Below are 20,908 nucleotides of genomic sequence, written 5' to 3'. Positions count from 1 at the left end.
GTGAATTAGGTTGATCGTTTCTCAGTGATCTGTGATTCAGTGATTTTTCAGTCACGTGGATGTGACCTGTTCATATTTCCTCGCCATTTATCTATTGGATTTTTCCATTTTTATCTTATGATTTATAGGAGGGTTTTTTTTTTAACATAAGTTAATCTGTTGTCTACATCACATTTAGCAGAATAAAACACTGCAACTGCTGTGCTTTATTTTTATTTAGAAAAATAAAACACTACAACCAAATGTAACACAAAACTGAGCCAGAAACCTCTTAATCAATGGCTGAGGAAAAGTGGCTGACCGATGGAATCACTAGATAGGGATGGTCTGTTAAAAGAGTAGAATGTGCAAAAGCTGCTGCCATGGTTAGACAATGGTTTCTACCTGTGTGCAGAAATTTTTATTTATTTATTTATTTATTTTTTAACATTTTATTCATTTTTGAGAGACACAGTGTGAGTGGGGGAGAGGCAGAGAGAGAGGGAGACACAGAATAGAAGCAGGCTCCAGGCTCTGAGCTGTCAGCACGGAACCCAACGTGGAGCTCGAACTCACAGACTGCAAGATCATGACCTGAGCCGAAGTTGGACACTTAACTGACTGCGCCACCCAGGTGCCCCGAGAAATTTTTAAATTTTTTAGTAACATAACTTTTTTGTGGCTAATGGATATATAAAGCTTTCGTCTTAACCAGACTAGAAATGGAGAAAATATGATGTTGAGCAAAGATGATAAGAAAGCAAAGATGATAAGAAAGATTAATAGCTTGATCAGGGATGGGGCACTTGGGTGGCTCAGTAAGTTAAGCATCTGACTCTTGGTTTTGGCTCAGGTCATGATCTCATGATTTGTGAGATCGAGCCCCACATCAGGCTCTGCACTGACAGCATGGAGCCTGCTTGGGATTCCCTCTCTCTTCTCTCTGTGCCCCTCTCCCACTGACATGCACTCGCACTTACCCTCCTCTCTCTCTCTCTCTCTCTCTCAAAATAAACAAACATTAAAAAAAAATAGCTTGATCAGGGATCCCTAAGAGCTTGTTTTCTACCCCCACTTCATCTGTCCCTCTCCAACACGGAGACGCATTGATGCTTGCCTCTACAAATTACTTTGCCTGTCTTGTGTTACATATGTACATACTCGTGTTTGTGATAGGGACACAAATATGACCAAAAATAATAGATTTATTCCCTGGACGAACAAAGATAACTTGTGTTTTTCTTTTTTCTTTTTTTTAACGTTTGTTTATTTTTGAGAGAGCAAGTAGGGGAGGGGCAGAGAGTGGGGGGGATGGAGGATCGAAAGCAGGTTCTGTGCTGACAGCAGTAAGACTGGTGCGGGGCGCAAACTCACGAACCATGAGATCATGAACTGAGCCGAAGTCGAATGCTCAACCTACTAAGCCACCCAAGGGCCCATATTTGTGTATTTTTTAAAACATTCCAGCAAATCCTCAAATTTTTTGTAAAAATAAATTTCTAAAGGAAATCTTAAAAGGTTGAGGTAACTCTTAGAATAAAAACCAACTTTTAAGCATAAAGCCTATGCAAACAGAACTTTTACTTGAATCAAAGTTTGATTTGTTTGGGTTTATCTTCCTAGTCATCAAACTTAGCACATGAATCTTACTTCATTTTGAGAAATTTTATCTAGCTTATTGATATTTTCCTCACCAGGACACCAATGAGGTACTGTGTCCTATTACTGAGTCAAATAAACTATCTTATAATATTCAGTATTGATGGTAGATAGCCATATAAATTTTCTTTGACTCTTAAATATAATTAATTTTGTCTAGGTTAGATTTCTGAAATAGAATAGGACTGAGGAATTAATGTGTGGAATAGAGCAGTGGGACAGCTTTAGATAATCTTCTTTGACTAACTTCCTGATTTAAATAATGATAGGAATTATCATCATTTGTGGTTGGTGTTGTTGGTGGTTATTTGTTTTGTTTTTCTGAATCTACAGAATTTGTGGTTGGTGTTGTTGGTGGTTATTTGTTTTGTTTTTCTGAATCTACAGAATTTAATTTTTCTATCATTTGTCATGACAGACAAGACAAATTTAATTGAAAGCTATAATTATTTGCATTTAGAAGTGAATGTGTTTTGGGGCGCCTGGGTGGCTCAGTCAGATGAGTGTCTGACTTCGGCTTAGGTCATGATCTCATGGTTCCTGGGTTCAAGCCTCACGTTGGGCTCTGTGCTGGCAGTGTGGAGCCTGCTTGGGATTCTTTCTGTCCCCCTCTCTCTCTCTCTCTGCCCCTCCTTGGGATTCTCTCTCTCTCTCTCTCTCTCTCTCTCTCTCTCTCTCTCTCTCTGCCCCTCCCCGACTTGCACTCTTTCTCTAAATAAATAAATACGCTTAAAAAAAAACAACCTCCAACGCATTTTTAGTTGGGTTTTTAAAAATTATACTAGTTTTCTCAGGCTGCTATAATAAAATACCACAGATCAGGTGGCTTAAACAACAGAATTTAATTTTCTTACAGATCTGGAGGCTAGAAGTCCAAGGTGAAGGGGGTTGGCAGGTTTGGTTTCTTCCGAGGCCTCTCCTGGGCTTATGGATGGCTGCCTCCTTGCAGTGGCCTTGTGGTCATCCCTCTATCTGTGTTTTGTCTGTGTCCTAATCTCCTCTTCTTATAAGAACGCCAGTCATCTTGAATTAGAGCCCACCCTAACTTCCCTGCCCATCTCTGAAGACCCTGTCTCCACATACAGTCACATTCTGAGCTACTAGGAGTTAGACCTTCTCATATGAATTTTGGGGGAATACAGTTCAGCCCATAACAATGATTAATTAATATATGTCCATTTCAGAAATTACAAATAACCATTAGAAGCATTAAAAGAAAATAAAAGTCATCCTTAATCTCACAACCTAAAATCTACCAAAGATAAACTCCTTTCCAGAATTTTTTTCTACTCATATATACTAAATAATTTGTAAAACCAGAATCATTCTGCACATAATATCTTGGTTTATAAGGTCATTTTCTTTTTCATTTAGTTGGACACTATAACTGTCCAAACCAGGGTTCATTAAACATTCCCTGAGTTTCTGGAATTCAGGTTATTTACAATTTTTCATAGAATAAACAGTAATGATCAAGTTTTGAAAAGAAAATGCCTAACCAAAACTTTCTAAAATGCATATACTATTTTCTTCCATTACAAGATATAATTTGATGTCTTTTTTCATTTGTCATTGTTATAAGCATCAGTCGTTATGCTGTTATTATACAGATATATTCTTAGTTAACAGCTACAGAGCTTTGTCCATTTTCTAAACGACCCCAGACTGCTGTGCCCTATAGTTTCTGTTACTGCCTTTTATAGAACATCTTTTGTTTGCCACTCTCATTTCATGATAACACTGTCCCTACCTATAGTGTATTATACTGCCCTGTAGACTGAAAAAGCAGTTAACCAAAATTGTTATAATTATCTTTAAAAAAAATAATTTCTGGGGTGCCTGGCTGTCTCGGTCAGTGGAGCATGCAACTCTTGATCTCAGTCAGGGCTGTGAGTTCGAGCCCCATGTTGGGTGTAGATATTACTTAAAAATTAAAGAAATAAAAAAGAAAACAGTTAAAAAGAAATAAAAGAGATAATTTTTGGCAAAATTCTGAGTGATTCTCCTATGATAACGTCAACTTACGTGCAGGCTTTTTTACATCAGATTGTCTTTGATTCAGAGACTTTTTCTTTCTCACTGGTTATTATGTGGCCACATTCTAGATAGTTTAAGTTTCTGAATAAGGGACCTTTGTATCATCGAAATAATATTTTATAGGGGAAATCTCATTCTATTACACAATATATTACTTCTGAAAAATACTGTCTTTTTATCTTCCACTGTGATCCTGACTTCTTGCTTTTTCCAGGATTACCGGAGCTGGAATTGGAAGCAATTGATAACCAGTTTGGACAGCCAGGAACAGGTGATCAGATTCCATGGGCAAATAATACAGTGACTACCGTAAATCAGAATAAACCAGAAGAGTGAGTAACACATTTCCTACTTTAAAAAACATCAGATACTTGGGGTGCCTGGGTGGCTCAGTCGGTTAAGTGTCCAACTTCGGCTCAGGTCATGATCTCGCGGTTTGTGAATTTGAGCCCTGTGTTGGGCTCTGGGCTGACAGCTCAGAGCCTGGAGCCTACTTTGGATTCCGTGTCTCCCTCTCTCTCTGCTCCTTCCCTGCTCGCTTGCTCTCTCTCAAAAATAAATAAACATAAAAAAATTTTAAAAATTAAAAAATTAAAATTATCAGATACCAATTTCAACAAAGAACTACTTTTCCCACACTGGATTCCAGCCTACATTGGTATTTTGTGAGCTAGCAGTAGAAGTGAATGTTTAATGAAAAAAAGGGGATGTAGGAAGACACCAAGTTAAACAGATTTATTTACTGTGTGACTGCAAGGCCGGTATGTATTGTAATTACCAAGCGATTGACATAGGATGCAGTGGTTGTTTTATTTTTCATCTCTTGCTTTGCTTTGATTGATTCTTATACAGTTTCTGAGACCTGTAGATGAAGTGAGCTCAGTATAACAATTATCCTGAAAGCTCTTGAGCTTTTAGTTGTATAATTATTTTGTCCAGAGTTTCTTTTTGGAGCAAGATGGTTAATAAGAGAAGGTACATTTTACATCTACTTAGTGTCCCATCTTGATTACAATTTAACTGCTTAATTGACATAAGTAGCTCTATTCCAAAACATTAGAGAAGAGTACATTTCATACATAGCAACCAAAGGATGACTAGACAGTATCGAGTGTGGCTTAGAGCTTTTAACTATGAACTGCATTCCCACTTACCTTCCCCCAAAAAGAATCCTTAAAATTATGTCATTATATTTGTATTATTAATACTATTTTCTATATATTTCTAAATTTTATGCATCAATTGGCATCCTTTTGGATTAGACTATGTATTTCCTTCATGTAATCAACATTTTTTTGTTGTTGTTGCTTAACACTGAGCATGTTTCTTTTTTCTAGTTTAATTTCTTGGGTAAATGGTCATCTTGTCATATTATCAATATGATTTGATCATCTTTGAGAGTTAAGTATAAATAGAATAAATCTTACCATAGGCTGGATGATTTTTTATGAGATTTTGATTGATTTTTATTTTTGATTTTCACCAAAAATTGTTTTTCCTTTCTTAACTATGTTTAGTTAATTTTTTAGGCTAATTCTATAAGCTAACAGGAAGAGTATGGAAGCAAAGTTCAGTGATTGATAAAATAGTGAAAATACATTCCAGCTACATATAGAACATTTATAAGTTTTTTCACATAAGTGTAGAACATTTCTTTGTGTAAGAATTGGTCGAAAAAGCATCTCAGCAAAGAACTTTCTAGAATAAGACTTGCATATGTGTTCGTATCATATATACATATATATATTTGCATTACTGAGATTGAATACTTATTTGCTGTATCAGTCTTAAACATTTCTATCTTTTGATTCTATAGCCAGTGTATTAGTTCACAATTAGATGAGCTTCTCTGTCCACCAACAACAGTAGAAGGAAGAAATGATGAGAAGGCTCTTCTTGAACAGCTGGTGTCCTTCCTCAGCGGCAAAGATGAAACGGAGCTAGCTGAACTAGATAGAGCTCTGGGGATTGACAAACTTGTCCAGGTATTTATTAAGCTCGGCCTTATATAACTGATACAATCCTGAGAAGCTAGAGAATTATTTTTAAGCAAGATTTTTCAATACTGTTCTCACTATGTTTTTTGTGGTTTTATAATTTATTCTTGTGAAAATTGTCAAAATATATAATAGCTAACTAATGAGTTTTTTAAACAAAAAATCATAATAATTACAAATAGTTAGAATTAGAAAGTCTTCGCGTTTCACTATGGAACAGAATCTTAGAAGCTCCCCCTAGAATAGAATCCAACATTATATCATTACTTCTTATTCTAGGACTTAATTTATCCTTCATTCGTGCTAGACCTCAACCTATATATTCCATGATGCTCCAACTTCCAAGCATTTTTCACACTGTGAGGTTAAAAAATCAACATTCTTTTAAGGAGTAGAATATAAGGTATCAGAATGCATAGCCCACAAAAAGGGGAAGTTATGTTTCATAAAATTTTCCTTTCAGTTACATACACCGGGTCACAATTTAAATTAGATTTTTTTACAGTGAATAATAGTATAAATTCTGAAAGCCATAGCTATGGCATTCTGTTAGGCCAGCTATGAATTTTTTTCAAATAAGAGAAAAGGATGAACTTTGTATTTGAGATAGAAAAATGCTTAATTAATCCCTCCTTTAGGAATCTAACTCCTCATGGTAAACTATTACAGGTAAAGTTTGTTCTCTCTTAGGCTTTGCAATGTGGTTCTTTTTAAACCTTTTAGCTTTATCTCACTGATTTTAGGGCCTTTTGTTTTAACCATGTTTTTATCTCTTTTCTGAGATTTTAAACATCTCAGTTCATCTGTTACTCCATTTCAAAAGTTAACTTTTCATAAGTGATTCCTTTATGTAGCAAACTCCTAGAGAGCTTCATGACTTCAACATGAATATTTTATAATAAGACGTTCTAGAGGTAAATGTTCTCAGATCCAAGATTATATAGAGAAGCATGTCACGTATTGGCATTAACTTATTTGTAAAATGTTCTGGCTTGCTGTCCAACAGGGAGGTGGATTAGATGTGTTATCAGAGAGATTCCCACCACAACAAGCAACACCACCTTTGATGATGGACGAAAGACCCAACCTTTATTCCCAGCCTTATTCTTCTCCTTCACCTACTGCCAATCTCTCCAGCCCTTTCCAAGGCATGGTCAGGCAAAAACCTTCCCTGGGGACTATGCCTGTTCAAGTGACACCTCCCCGAGGCGCTTTTTCACCCAGCATGGGCATGCAGCCCAGACAGACTCTGAACAGACCTCCCGCTGCCCCCAACCAGCTGCGGCTTCAGCTTCAGCAGCGCTTGCAGGGACAGCAGCAGGTGAGCACTCTTTTTTAGCAGGTGATACATTTAAAGGCATGTGCTGGCTCCCTCTCTGAAATAAGAACAGCCTAATTGCTACAAGAAAGGTATTAAGTGGGAGTAGTCCCACAACCTTTGTGAAAGACTCAAAAAACTGTCCTTGGTCTGCTAGGATAAAATAAAGAACACGTTCATTCAGCTAAAGGCAACTGGCTCATAACAGTACTGTGAGACTTAAAATTTTAAAGCAAGTGGATTTTGTTTTTTGAGACAAAATATTTAGGACGAACGTCATATCATTATTAAATTAATAAAGAGAAATATGTAGCTTAATTTATCAAGTAGAGCATCAAAAGGTACTGTTATGATTGATTGATGGAACAGAAAATGGAATCTTTGTTGTTTGAAGTTGGAGTGATTGAAGCTTAATGATGTTATTATATTAGGAGAGTAGAGTAGAGGAAAGGATAGTTTGGGGGTCTGGGGAGTTGTGGGTGAGTTAAATCTTCTCTCTCATGACAGGTAATGAATGGGTATAATGGCATAAATATTTAAGATGGAATGAGCAGCACATACAGAGATAAGCATCAAGACCAAAAAAGCAAATGGTTAAAAGTATCGGCTCTAGGAAGTGGGACCAGCACTATAGATTGTTACTTCTTCTTATTTATCTTTTTGTATTTTTTTAACCATCTGTATGTATTACTTTGGATTTTCTGTAAAGTATTTAAAGCAATTTCCTAGAGTGTTAGAAATTCAGAAAGGAAGAGAAAGAAGGAACTAAATTATATTAGAAAGGCAATATTATATAATGTTATCGGAGCTCTAGATTCAAGTCCTACTTCTGACCTTACTTAGGTGGGTTGGCAATCAAATGATTTACCCTTTTAAAGCCTCTGATTTCTGATTATAGCCATAAAAGGAGACTAATAAATAACTCCTCTACCTCATCGGCGGTGTGTAGATTAGATGAGTTAGTACATGTAAAGATCTTAACATAGTGCCAGGCATGCAGTAACACTAAACACTAGCTCTTATTATCAAATTATATTCAGTAAATACAATAAGTAATATAAAATGAGTTTCCATTCCACTTAAAAGAAGATGATGAAAGGGACAAAGAGAAAGGGAGCTCCAGACGAGATAGGAAAAAATTATTAATGGTATAATAACAAAAAAAAAGGAATACTATTTAAAATTCTAGGGTGGAATAAAGAACTGAAAGAGCAATTAGGGGAAGAGAGGGAAGAAAAGAGAAATCTAGAAAGGAAATAGTAATGTGTTCTGAGTATTAGCTGAAGGTAAACTACCTCTTGCTATAACTTGTCATTATTCAGTAGAGAGCACAAGAATAAGAAATGCTTATTGGTTCACAAAACATGTCATTCGCAAAACATATTTAGGGAGACTACTAGGTACTATGAGGAATACAAAGAATTAAGGAGATACAGGCAACTTTTAGAACTTCCCATCAGCTTGGAGTATTCCAAACATACACAACTGGAAACTTACATAACAGTGCAAGTAGTGATTAAGGGTTAACCCAAAAAGTAGAGGAAAACGTAGGTGTGCTGATTTTCATTTTACAGGGTAGAGTCAGTAAATACTGTTTAAAGGCAAGGGTTCATTGAGCAAGGCCAGATCAACAGTCTAGGTTAGGTTTGTGAATGGATGAGATAATAATTCACACGTAGTTTGGGGAAAAAAATCACTTTTACTTTGATTTTTTCCTAAAACAGCTGATAAGCAGAGGTAGCAATGCAGAGGGTACACATGAAATAAGGGTGCAAATAGACGAATGTGGCTCCTTGTTGCTTCCTTTAAATATCAGGGAGACATGTCCAAAGTTCGGTGGTCTTGGTAACCCAACAGAGTGAAATATCCATCAAGTTAGAGAAAGTTTTGAGCCCTGAGATATGTCAGTACACAAAACAACCTATAATGCCGTGTAAGACAATACTTTGCTACCAAATGAGCCTCATCATCCAGACCTACTTTCTGGGTTCTGGACCATAAGTTCTTCTGTATAACAGTGGGACATCCCAGTCCACAGTCTGTAAATGCTTGGAGTCTTCTGTGTGAGTTAAGGGCTCTCTGTGAGGTCTGGCCAAGGCTTATCTCCATCATCGTTTCAGTTAAGATGCTTTCAGCAACATGGAAAGAAAAAACATCAATTCAAAGGAGTGAAACCATTTTTAAAAAGTATTTTGACTCAGATAATGAGATGATACAAAGTAGAGACAGGTTGAGGTGTGGTTACCTCACAGGCTCAAGAATGTTATCCAAGGACCTACGTTCTTTCTATCTTTTTACTCTCTAATCCCTGGCAACTAGAAAAATGGCTCCAGTGGTTACAAATATCACATGCACCTGTGCATCTTTTTCCGTAAGCCAAGAAGCTTTTTCCAGGTTCTTGCCCTTCTTTCCTCCCTACCACTCCAAAAAAAGAAAACAGGGGGAAAATTGTTTTTTCACATGTCTGGCCAGCCAGAACTGAGTCACATGTACACCCTTAACCACCTGATGGCAAGGATTGGCTTAGAGCACACAGTTAACCCCTTGTGCATGATTTGGGATAGTCAGCTGAACAAACTCCGAGTTTGTCATTGAGGAGGAAGGGGAGGGTAAATGGCTGTGAGTTGGCAATAACAATACCTGATAAAATCAAGAAATGGAGGTTTATTTAAAGTTGCACGTGTTGGGATCAAATTGGTGAACTGAGATGGAACACTTGCCCTTTCTCCTGCCTGAATTCCATTAGATGACAGGATGTATATTTTAAATGAATAAGTTCATATTAGTGCAGAGAAAAAGAAAAACACTAAAAATTGGCATACTAAAAATTAAGTGATTTTGAAATAGAAAGCAAACATGAGGAAGAAACAAAATAATCATATACGAACACTGCAACTGCTTATGTAGAAAATCCAAGAGAACCTACAGAGGACTTAGAATTAATTGAGAAGTTTCGCAGTGTTTCTAGAAAAAAAAAAAAACCCAAGAAATAAAGATTAATAGCAATCCTTTTTATTATCAACAACCAATTAGGAAATATAATTTCAAAATATGTTCCCAATTTATAAAACTTAGAAAATTATTAATCGTAATTGCAAGTTAAAAAAAAGATCCAAACGAAGATATTAGTGAGTTGAAAGACTATCATAAAGATGGCAATTTTGGGGGGCGCCTGGGTGGCTCAGTCGGTTAAGTGTCTGACTTTGTCTCAGATCATGATCTTATGGTCCCTGGGTTCGGGCCCACACCAGGCTCTGTGTCGACAGCTCAGAGCCCGGAGCCTGCTTCAGATTCTGTGTCTCCCTCTCTCTCTCTGCCTGTCCCCTACTCATACTCTGTCTCTCTGTCTCAGAAATGAATGTTAAATTTTTTTAAAGATGACAATTGTTCTGAAATTAATTAAATTCAGTAGAATTCCAGTCAGAATCTCAACATGAAACTTAACAAATAAATGCTAACTTTATTTTAGAAGCATGAGTACGAAATCTTAAAGAAGGAGGATGAACTTGCCTTACCAGATACCAAGATTTAAAACCAAGCTTTGGAACTTAAAACAATGTGGAACTGTCATAGGGATAGACAGTTCTTCCAATTGGAACACAGTAGAGAACCCAGACATACACTCAGATGTATATAAAGATTTTATAAGGGACAGAAGTGGCAATCAGTGGAGAAAGGATGGCCTATAGAATAAATGCTAGTACGTTTGGCTGTCCATGAGGGGAAAAAATTCGATTAGATTCATTATCTCATGCCATGCACAAACATAAATTCTGGGTATTTTAATGACCTAAATATGAATATGAGATTTCTGTGGCCCTAAAAAAAATGACATAAAGGAAAAGGTTGATTTTTGCATTCCAAGTTTAAAACTTACAAAAGATAACAGGGCGCCTGGGTGGCTCAGTCTGTTAAGCCTCTGACTTTGGCTCAGGTCATGATCTCGTGGTTTGTGGGTTCGAGCCCTGCGTCAGGCTCTGTGTGGACAGCTCAGAGCCTGGAGCCTGCTTCGGAGTCTGTGTCCCTTCAGAGTCTGTGTCTCCCTCTCTCTCTGCCCCTCCCCCAGTCGTGCTGTGTCTCTCTCAGTCTCTCAAAAATAAATAAACATTAAAAAAAAAGATAACCATAAACAAGGTTAAAAGACAAGCCATAGACTCAGGGAAGATATTTGCAACCCCGTATAACTGACAAAGGATTAGTATCCAGAATATCTCAGATTCATAACATGGTGTTCATAATACACTTATCTCTCTAGATTGAAATCATCTGTTTACTTGTTGGTCATATCCTCTCATGCCTTCTTCCCTCTTGTGAAACACAGGAGATGTAAAACATCTCATAGGCAGGAATTTAGGACAGTGCCTGATGGTTTGAGAAAAGAAAGGTACAAACTCAGATCTACATCACAGTTTATTTCTTTTTAATGGATTTTAAGAAGATCAGTTTAAAAACCTATTTCTTGACCTTAACTATATCTCATTGACTGGAATATGGTACACAAAGAGTAAAAAGATTCTAAGATTTTAAATTTTATTATACAGTTATGAATAATCCCTAGTTGGTGGCGGGGGGGGGGGGGGGCAAGGGGAGGAAAAACACCCTAGGAAACTAGTAGAGATGCATTAGTTGATGGGGCGCCTGGGTGGCTCAGTTGGTTAAGCGTCCAACTTCAGCTCAGGTCATGATCTCACAGTCTGTGAGTTTGAGCCCCGTGTCAGGCTCTGGGCTGACAGCTCGGAGCCTGGAGCCTGCTTTGGATTCTGTGTCTCCCTCTCTCTCTGCCCCTCCCCTGCTCATGCTCTCTCTCTGTCTCAAAAATAAATAAAAACATTAAAAAAAAAAAAAGAATTTCTAAAGTTCTATTTTCAGAAAAGGACAGCAGCAAAAATGGGTAGACCTGTTGCTTGTAGAAAATGGTATAACATTGGCTGATAAGAGATGTAATTATTCTGTTCTAGTTTTGTTTTCTTCTTCTCCAGCAAGGGTCCTCATACTCCCAAGAAAAGGATAATATGAAAAGGGAGGGGTGCCTGGGTGGCTCAGTTGGTTGAGCATTCAACTTCAGCTCCAGGTCATGATCTCACAGCTCGTGAGTTCGAGCCCTGCGTCGGACTCTGCGCTGACAGCTCAGAGCCAGGAGCCCACTTCGGATTCTGTGTCTTCCTCTCTCTACACCTAACCCACTCGCATTCTGTCTCTGTCTCTCTCAAAAATAAATAAATATTACAAAAATTTTTTTGAAAAGAGAGTAACAGTTGAGACAGGTAAAGAAATGTGATTACTTAGCCATCTTAAAACAAGTCAAGTCCAATTGTGTTATGTGTTAGGGTACTGAAGAAGGGTATGGAACTGGTAGAAGAACCACTATTGATAATTTTTTATATTATGTAGAAAATAGAAGTAACCAGAAAGTAGAACTAAGATCAAAGGGCAGAAAATACAGGGAGGCAAATTTCACCTCTAGAATTCTGACAATGAAAACTGCCTGATGTAAGAATGAGCTTCTTTAAAAGAACTCCTTGTCAAAAATTTACACGGTGGCTGAATCCAGGTTTTCAATCTTGGCACTCTTGAAAGTTTGGGATAGATAATTCTAGTTATAGGGCACTTTCCCATTCATTTAAGAACGTTTAGCAGCATCCCTGACCTCTACCCATTAGATGCCAGTAGCAGCCTTTCCCCAAGACAGCCAAAAATGTCTTCAGACATTGCTAAATGTCTCTTGTGGGGCAGAATCATCCCTGATTGAGAACCTCTAGCTAGGTAATCATCTTTTAGTTTTCCTATAGAAGGACTTCTTGGTAAGGCATTGGAAAAAAAACCAAAACATTCAGACAGACAAAATGTCAGCTGGTCTGAACTCTGGGTGTGTGTGTGTTTGTCTGTGTGTGTGTGTGTGTGTCTGTGTGTGTGTGTGTGTGTGTGTGTGTGTGTGAGAGAGAGAGAGAAAGGGGGGGGGGTGTTTTATACATGTGGGTTGAGTTTGTACTGTTCCACTGGCCTCAAGCCCCACATTTCCTTTTATAATAAAAGTCTTTTGACCTGGCCTCTGTAGACTTTTGAATTTATGTCCCCAGCTGTAAAGACTACTGACCTCTCTCCACCCACCAACCAAAAGTCAAGATTTCCAAGGAGTTAAAGGATATGGTGATCATTTTGGGAAGACTTCCTTGGCAGAAATAGAGCTTGATCTGCTTGCTAGATAATGGGTAGCAGTTTAGTAGGTCAGAGTGAGGCAGCTGTACACTGCATTAGTCAGGTTGTGCACAGAGATGGTCAAGGGGAGGATGGGGAAATGAATAAGAATTATTTCAAGGGCAGAAACAGATCAATTTTGCAGAAAGTGCTTGTAGATTGCAGTAATTTCTTCTACTTCCAAAAATAGCCTGTTTATTTTCCAAGGTAGTAATATATTTCCTGAGGTTATTTTCTCAATTTTACGACTTCTCAGGCATCTTTCCTCCATCCCCACCCATTGCATTCTCACACTGTCTCACAATTCCAAGAATATATAAAGCTGTAAGTTTGGAATCCCAACTCCCACTCCCCCAGCAACATTACTTGTCTTCATCACTGCGTATTCGTGTATTTTCACCTGTCCTCATTGCTTTGTCTTCTGTTTTTAGACTCGCTGTACTTTCTGCCTCAGGTTAACTCTGCCATCCTCCTGCCAGCTGGCATTCTCATCTTTCAAGGTCCCATTGAGCTCACTCATGCCCTTGGTCCCTCCCTTCATGTCTTCGGCTGAGTTAGTTGTAGACATCCCTGTATACACACGTACAGCACTTGTGGGTGGCGCCATTCTTTATTGGCCTGTGCCACTCAACAGAGAATTCCTGGAGGAAAGAAATATGCTCACCTCTTTAGCCTTCAAACCTTATGTAGTATCTTGCATACAGTTAGTTTTGTTTTGTTTTGTTTTGTTTATAAATCTTCATAAAATTCATGGTTTATTTAAACGTATGTCTGTGGTCTGTAGAATTTAACAAGTATATAGATTTTTGTACTTAGGAGTCCCTTTGACTTTTAAAACCATAATGTTCATATCTTTATTTTTTAAGCGATTCCAAATGTTTTATCATATTCCACAAATGCCTGAAAATTTTCATTTTAATCCTTATATTCTGTTGAGCTTTCCCCCCAAAAACAGTTTGTTTTCTGACCTAATGGGAGTCAGAAAATTAATGAAACCAGAATTAAGAATTGAGCTGTTTGGAAATGGGTGATTTCATCACTTTTTACAACAATATGGATTTTCTTACAAAACTTTCTTAGTCTTTCTAGTTTGCATTTAGTATATTGGAATATATTAAATGTATTAAAATGTAAACTATATTGACATGTTAATGTGTTTATTAGTAATTTATGTTATAAAATACCATATAAACACAAAATAGTATTGATATTGTTGCTGTTATCTCTCTGAACAGTTTATTCATATCAAATTATTGAGCAAGAAATTCTTTAAGCTATAGATTGTTTATCAGGAAATATCACTTCCAAGGATGCTTGTTTTGTTACCTGATAAAGTTAAGGAATGCCTATGACCTGGAACCCTAAGTCCAATACAGACAGCGTCTTCCAAACTAGCGTTCCATACAAGATTGTTCTGTAGTCATGTTAATGGCTACGTGTCAGGAAAAAAGGTTTCTGAGAACAAGTTGCATAGTATAACGCCTTCTTGAAGATCCATAGTGTGCTTTGGTCAATTAAAGGCTCATAGAATTACTGCAGTAAAGAAATCTGTTTCACCTTGTGTAACCCATCATTTCCAATACTTAATACAGCACAGCATGCTATTTTCCTGGCACATCTATTAATATCCTGCAGAACAGTGTTCTTTAGAACACCAATTTGGGAAATGCTGGTCTAAAGTAATTACTTCTTCTAGTTAAATAAATAGTCTATTTTCTCAAACCATTTGTTTCTTACATAATTCTCTTCAGTGAATGAAATCATGTTGGATTTCCCCAAATATGTACCCATCCGACAGTCCGTCTTCAAATGAGAAGTGCCTCAACTTTTCCATTCATCTTCCAAACTTTTATAGAATGTGCCCTATTATATACTTATTTTTATATTTACAAGTGTTGAAGACCAAGGGCTGATGTTTCTTTTCTCTCCATTATTGTACTTGACTGAAATAATTAAGTATTAGCATGTTTTAAAAAGTACGCTGTATGTACGATATGTGTATATACCTATCTGCATATATATATATATATATATGTATATATATATATATGTACATGAATATGGATTCTGCTTTTAAATGCTTTGTCATATTTGGTGTTCTGTAGACAAGAAGTATTTGATAAATGTTAGGAATTGCCAGCCTTTTGGCAAATAAACATGGGAAATAATCTTACTAAACCTGTAATACTACTTGTTAGTAATCAATAAAAAGGTTATGTCACTCTGTGAGGGCCAAAGTATATGTTTGCATATAGAAATATGATATCTCATTGTTTACATTTTTCTCTAGTTGATACACCAAAATCGGCAAGCTATCTTAAACCAGTTTGCAGCAAACACTCCTGTTGGCATCAATATGAGATCAGGCATGCAGCAGCAGATTACACCTCAGGTACTGTGAGAAAACCAGGCATTGTTAGTACTCCTCCAGCCCGAGCTGTGTTTCTCCAAGTGTTGACTGGAGTGTCTGAAATGGTCTGTGAACTGATCTTCTTATGTAGTAGTCCAGCTTTCTTCTAGAATGAATTTATAATCGACTTGTGATACCCCTTACTGATATTTGATCTGAAGCCAAGGGTTCCTTGTTTGGTTTTATTGGTATTGTTGTCACTGCTATTAGATACCCGATGAATAAGTAGCAAACTCTTACTGCTATCCCAAATAATACCAGTAATAAGAAGCCTAGATAAGAAACTGTGTGAATGGTAGCTGAAACCTGATCAAAACTCAGTTACGTTGCTGAGTTATCTTACCTACCTTGTGTTCTCTGCTCAGTCTGAGCATCAGCATTTTCTATTTATTTTTCATTTGTTTTAACAATCCTTGGATATGAACCCCGAGCCACTGGAACTTTAACCATAAAAAGAATTGGGTAGCCTTCTGAGTCTTGTCTAGTACTCACTCCCTGCTTAACTTCCACACATACTTTAATATTTTTGCTTCGACCACTTTTTTTATGTTTCCTTAACCAAGGTGACACACAAATTTGGGAGATGAGGAATTTTAGAGAGGATTCAAACAACTTTTCTTTTCTCCATGAAATGCACCTAGATGGATTTGGGCAAATACAGGAAGCTAACTGTTAACCAAAAGGATAAATATTGACAGAAACTACTGTTAAGCAGCAGACATTGGTGTCTTCATGGATCCATACTTGGGTTTCTCTGTTTTAAGAAACATCAGTGATTAGGTCATACAAGGTTAATTAGGTTATAAGGAAAGAAGACCCCACTTTTGGAATTCACATAAAGATGATTTGTGTCAGAAAGTCATATGTCACAGTTTCTTCTAGATTGGACTATATCTGGTTGGCAAGTTTAATTTTAAAGGAGCTATATGCTCTAACCTGATCCTCAGTCTGAATTGAAATTTTCTGAGGAAGGCTTTATTGACATGCCATATTGCTTTACGGGTTAGACCAAAAAGTGATTTTAGCCTACTTTTATGGCTTCCTTTATCATTCCTACTGTTACAGCTGTTAAAATACGTACTCCAATGCCTGGAGCAGTCTTTACTGCAACAATGATATAAAATAGCTGGTTCCATTTATTTCTGTTTATTATTTTATTTCTAATGAATTATTTCCTTTTTAAGTAACAATTTATTTGGCACTGGATCCTGGATTTCTGATTCTTCCTTTTTAAACAGTATTTGTAGGTTTTTCTGATTGTAAAGGTAATACGTGTTCATTATAAATAATTTGGAAAATATAGGAAATATGAAGAAAATTAAAATCAACTATAATCACATTTTATTCATGAAAGTGGAATAACTGATCTTAGTGCAAAAAGGCAGGGGCACACCTGGGTGGCTCAATCAGTTGAGTGTTTTGACTCTTGATTTCAGCTCAGGTCATGATCGCGTGGGATCATGATCGTGGGATCGAGCCCCGTGTCAGGCTCTGCCCTGGTGGCACGGGGCTTGCTTGGGATTTTTCTCTCTCTCCCTCAAAATAAATAAGTAAACATTAAAAAGGGAGGGGACTAAGAAACACAGTAAATTTGGGGGAAATGAAAAAGAAAAAAGTCTCGTAACAACCTAAAGTCAGATAAGATCGAAGTCATAGTGATAATTGCTACATATTTTGATGTCCCAAGCTACTAGGCTTTATCCTGTAAGCTTTCCAAAATAGGTGGCGATGATAACAATATTAATAAGTGAGGATTTGTTTTCTCCTTTGCAGCCACCCCTGAACGCCCAAATGTTGGCACAGCGCCAGCGGGAGTTGTACAGCCAACAGCACCGACAGAGGCAGCTAATACAGCAGCAGAGAGCCATGCTCATGAGGCAACAAAGCTTTGGGAACAACCTCCCTCCCTCATCTGGACTGCCAGTTCAAATGGGGAACCCCCGTCTTCCTCAGGGTGCTCCGCAGCAATTTCCCTACCCACCAAACTATGGTACAAATCCAGGAACCCCACCTGCTTCTACCAGCCCGTTTTCACAACTGGCAGCAAATCCCGAGTCAACCTTGGCCAACCGCAACAGCATGGTGAACAGAGGCATGACAGGAAACATGGGAGGACAGTTTGGCACTGGAATCAATCCTCAGATGCAGCAGAATGTCTTCCAGTATCCAGGATCAGGTATGAGGATTACACCTCTATGCTGCTTTATTACGTGTACGTACAGGCTCACTGACGGTGAGGCAGTGAGCTGAAGAAGAAAGACGCTGACCTGGGAGTCAGGAGATCCAGGCTTCAGACTCCTCTCTTGCCACTAATGGCTCATTGAGGCTCGTTGAAAGCTAAGATGATTAATGACACGATCCAGAAGGACCTGTCTGATTCTAACATTTTTAACATTTTGTCTGCAAAGCATATTCTTTTATTTTCTTACTTTCTGTCACGGGTCCTTGTGAGAATCTCATGAGAGTCCACTTCAGACAGTGAGTTGAAGTACATTAACCCAAAATTTGCCTACAGTGTTTTCCTTATGTTGGAGATTTTGGTCTTTTGATAGTTTATATAGGGATAACACATCTTTACAAAGTGTCTCAGACTTCTCATTGGAGCACTCTTAGCTGTTTAAGTTACAAGCTATTCCTCTGGAATATCAGGAACTTTCTGGCTTTCAGAAGGTTTTTTCCTTTTTAAGCTTTTGTTTGCACTGTCTCCCTTCTATTCTCTTTGTCCTAGCGGATGATGTCCCTTTAAATTTTACTTCTGTCGCTTTCAGATTCTAATGGGTAGTGGCAATAAAACACATTTGTTTAATCCATGATATTTAATCAAACTTTGATGCAAATTTAATGGCAAATTCCTGGGGAAAAATTGAAACAAATCCCTTCATTTTATAAGTGAAAGAAAAAGTGAATTATAAGGCAGCCTAAAAATGAATTTCCATGAGAAGGCTGCTATTTGACTTGAATAAAATGTTGAGGCTCTATAGAGGTTTCTTACATGGCAATATGCTTATCAACTTTGACAGCCAAATCAATGTAGACTTTCATTCTGGTGGCAACAAGTACTAAAATCCTGTGACTATCAAATTAAGTTATCTAGGGAGACTTGTGTCAGACAGCACCAGAATTCTCTAAAACCTTTTACTCAAAATTATGTCACATCAGTTCCTTTGTCCTCAGCACAATGAAGTCATCTTTGGCTGGCTTATATCACTGACAATATCTGTATGGGCAAGAAAAGGATTATAAATCCATATCCTAATTATAATATCGTCTGAACCTTTTGAAGGCCACTTTCATGTGTCTTACGATTTCTGCATGCAAAGAACTTGACAAGGCTTTTTCACTTTATTCCAGCCTGCTGAAGTACTTCCTCCAACGTTAGAAGACTCCATTAGATATCTCTTTCCCCACTGCTCTTCAAAAGGCAACTTAGCCCAGACAGCAAATAGAGTTGCATTCATAATATTGATTACAGAGCCTCAAATCAAAAGATTATCTCGTTCACTGGTGAAAAAAAAATAGCTGTGAGTAAGCCAAACATTAGTAAATTCCCCAAAGACTCTTTTCTCTTAAAAAAATAAGAATGAAAACAGTACTTCTATCTATTTTCAGTCATGCTCTTTAACACCTCTTCTCTGGAAAGCCAAGAAAGAACTTCCTATCCCGCTCTGGTTCCTCCACAAAGCCACCTAGAAAAGCAGGGCTTCAGAACCCCATTGCCAGTGAAATTGACAAGATTTCTTTCAGAGTTGTGGGTCTAGTCTGATCTGTTGTGGTACACAGTGATTGAGATAATGAGCTGGTGGAGTTTACTTCTCTAAGCCGCACAGCTGGATGTGTTGCTACCCTTTGTAAGGCTCTATCTGGTACATGGATTTTTCTTCTAGTCCAAATTTTGATGGGCAGGAAAATGCTTTTCACAAAGTAAGAATTCATCTTTGGTAAAGTCAGCATTCATACTACAAACAAAACCCAGACGCTGGATGCACTCGGGAGAGTGGTTGTTTTCATCCAGGTGCAAATTGAAATGAATGACAGAGCTTTCAGTTCTTCCCTGAACTGCTTCAAAATAATAGGGGGGAATTGGCAGTTTTTCTGGAGAGCAAAAGAACATTTAAAGAGGCAATGTTTTTAGTTTTTCCACTGCTCTAAGTTACAACCTCATTCCAACATTATCAGCAATCTGGTAGAAATCTTCAAGACCAGGTTTTGTGGGAATACAAACTCAAGTTCTGGAAAAGTTTTCAGCCTTTTCAAATGAGGCCTTCTTTCAAAAATAAAATAAAATCAAGGCCGCCACGTGTTTTTATAAATAAAATTTGTAACATAAAGTTTGATTGTAACCATCCTCATTAGTTTACATAGTGTCATCTGTGGTTGGCTTCATACAGAGTTGAGTAATTATACCAGAAACCTTGTAGCCTGCAAAACCAGAAATATTTCCCATCTGGCCCTTGGCAGAAAAAGTTTGTTGTGTTCATTGATGATAGTAAAACCAAAAGTTGAATTCATTAACTTTTGTCTTTTGCTTTGGCGTCTTTTCAATTAGGCCCAAAGTAAATGAAGGAATGTGTGGGTAATATTAATGGCAGAGTATGCTTTCTTTTCTTTCCGAAAACCACAAACTTTTCTAGACTATCGTGCCTCAATGATGAGTGCACAAGAACAGAATTAGACATTTAAAATTTATTTGATACTAAGGTGATATTTAAAGTAAATATGATGGAAATTTTTACAAAATTTTGTACCCACTTCATGAATTCCTTGAAGCCAGTCCACAGCTCCCTGTTCTGTGAACTACAGTAAACATGCTACTCCACCCATTCCTCCTAAGTGATCTCATCTACTCCTGTGGCTTCAGTGACCTCTTCATGCTAATGACTCTCTTCTGTATCCCTAACCAGATCTCTTGGCTCTTGTGCACAGCTGCCTGATGACAGACATACTTGAATTTTCTTTTGACCAGCACCCAAATTCAACTTGTCCAAAGTTGGACTCATCAGTTCCTCTTCCCCTTTTCTCCATGTCTCAGTGTTCCAGTTGTAACAGACTTCTCAAGTTCCAAGGAAGAGTGCATACCTCACTCTCTTTACTTACTAGGCCTTGTACATCCTGTATCCTCTGTCTCAAACCAATATCCTTCATTCACCTGCCTCATTCCTGTTACTCCCGTCTTCCAGAGATGCCTCCTCTGGGAAGCCTTCCCTGACTGCTCCCAATCATAAGCACCCATCACCCTGTCTTACAGCCACTTGTTCACCTACCTGCCTTACTTTTAAACAGCAAGGTCCTTGATTGAACAAAGCATTAACCCTT

General features: G+C 37.7%; 1 protein-coding gene across 7 annotated transcripts in view; it reads left to right on the top strand.

Moving 5' to 3' along the window:
* NCOA1 (nuclear receptor coactivator 1) overlaps nt 1-20,908 on the top strand; it is a 239,359-nt gene that overhangs the window by 198,845 nt on the left and 19,606 nt on the right. For all 7 annotated transcript variants that reach the window (XM_053891092.1, XM_053891091.1, XM_019450414.2 and 4 more), the window contains 5 exons: nt 3,890-4,007; nt 5,492-5,660; nt 6,679-6,993; nt 15,476-15,577; nt 17,369-17,771. In XM_053891092.1, coding sequence (XP_053747067.1) covers nt 3,890-4,007; nt 5,492-5,660; nt 6,679-6,993; nt 15,476-15,577; nt 17,369-17,771 — 1,107 coding nt within the window. The remainder of the gene's footprint in view (nt 1-3,889; nt 4,008-5,491; nt 5,661-6,678; nt 6,994-15,475; nt 15,578-17,368; nt 17,772-20,908) is intronic.

Source organism: Panthera pardus, unplaced genomic scaffold (genome assembly GCF_024362965.1).
Source record: "Panthera pardus isolate Hobbes unplaced genomic scaffold, ASM2436296v1 HiC_scaffold_26, whole genome shotgun sequence".
NCBI lineage: Eukaryota > Metazoa > Chordata > Mammalia > Carnivora > Felidae > Panthera > Panthera pardus.
The sequence above is the reverse complement of the archived record's forward strand: the minus strand, read 5'-3'. Positions and strand labels throughout refer to the sequence as shown.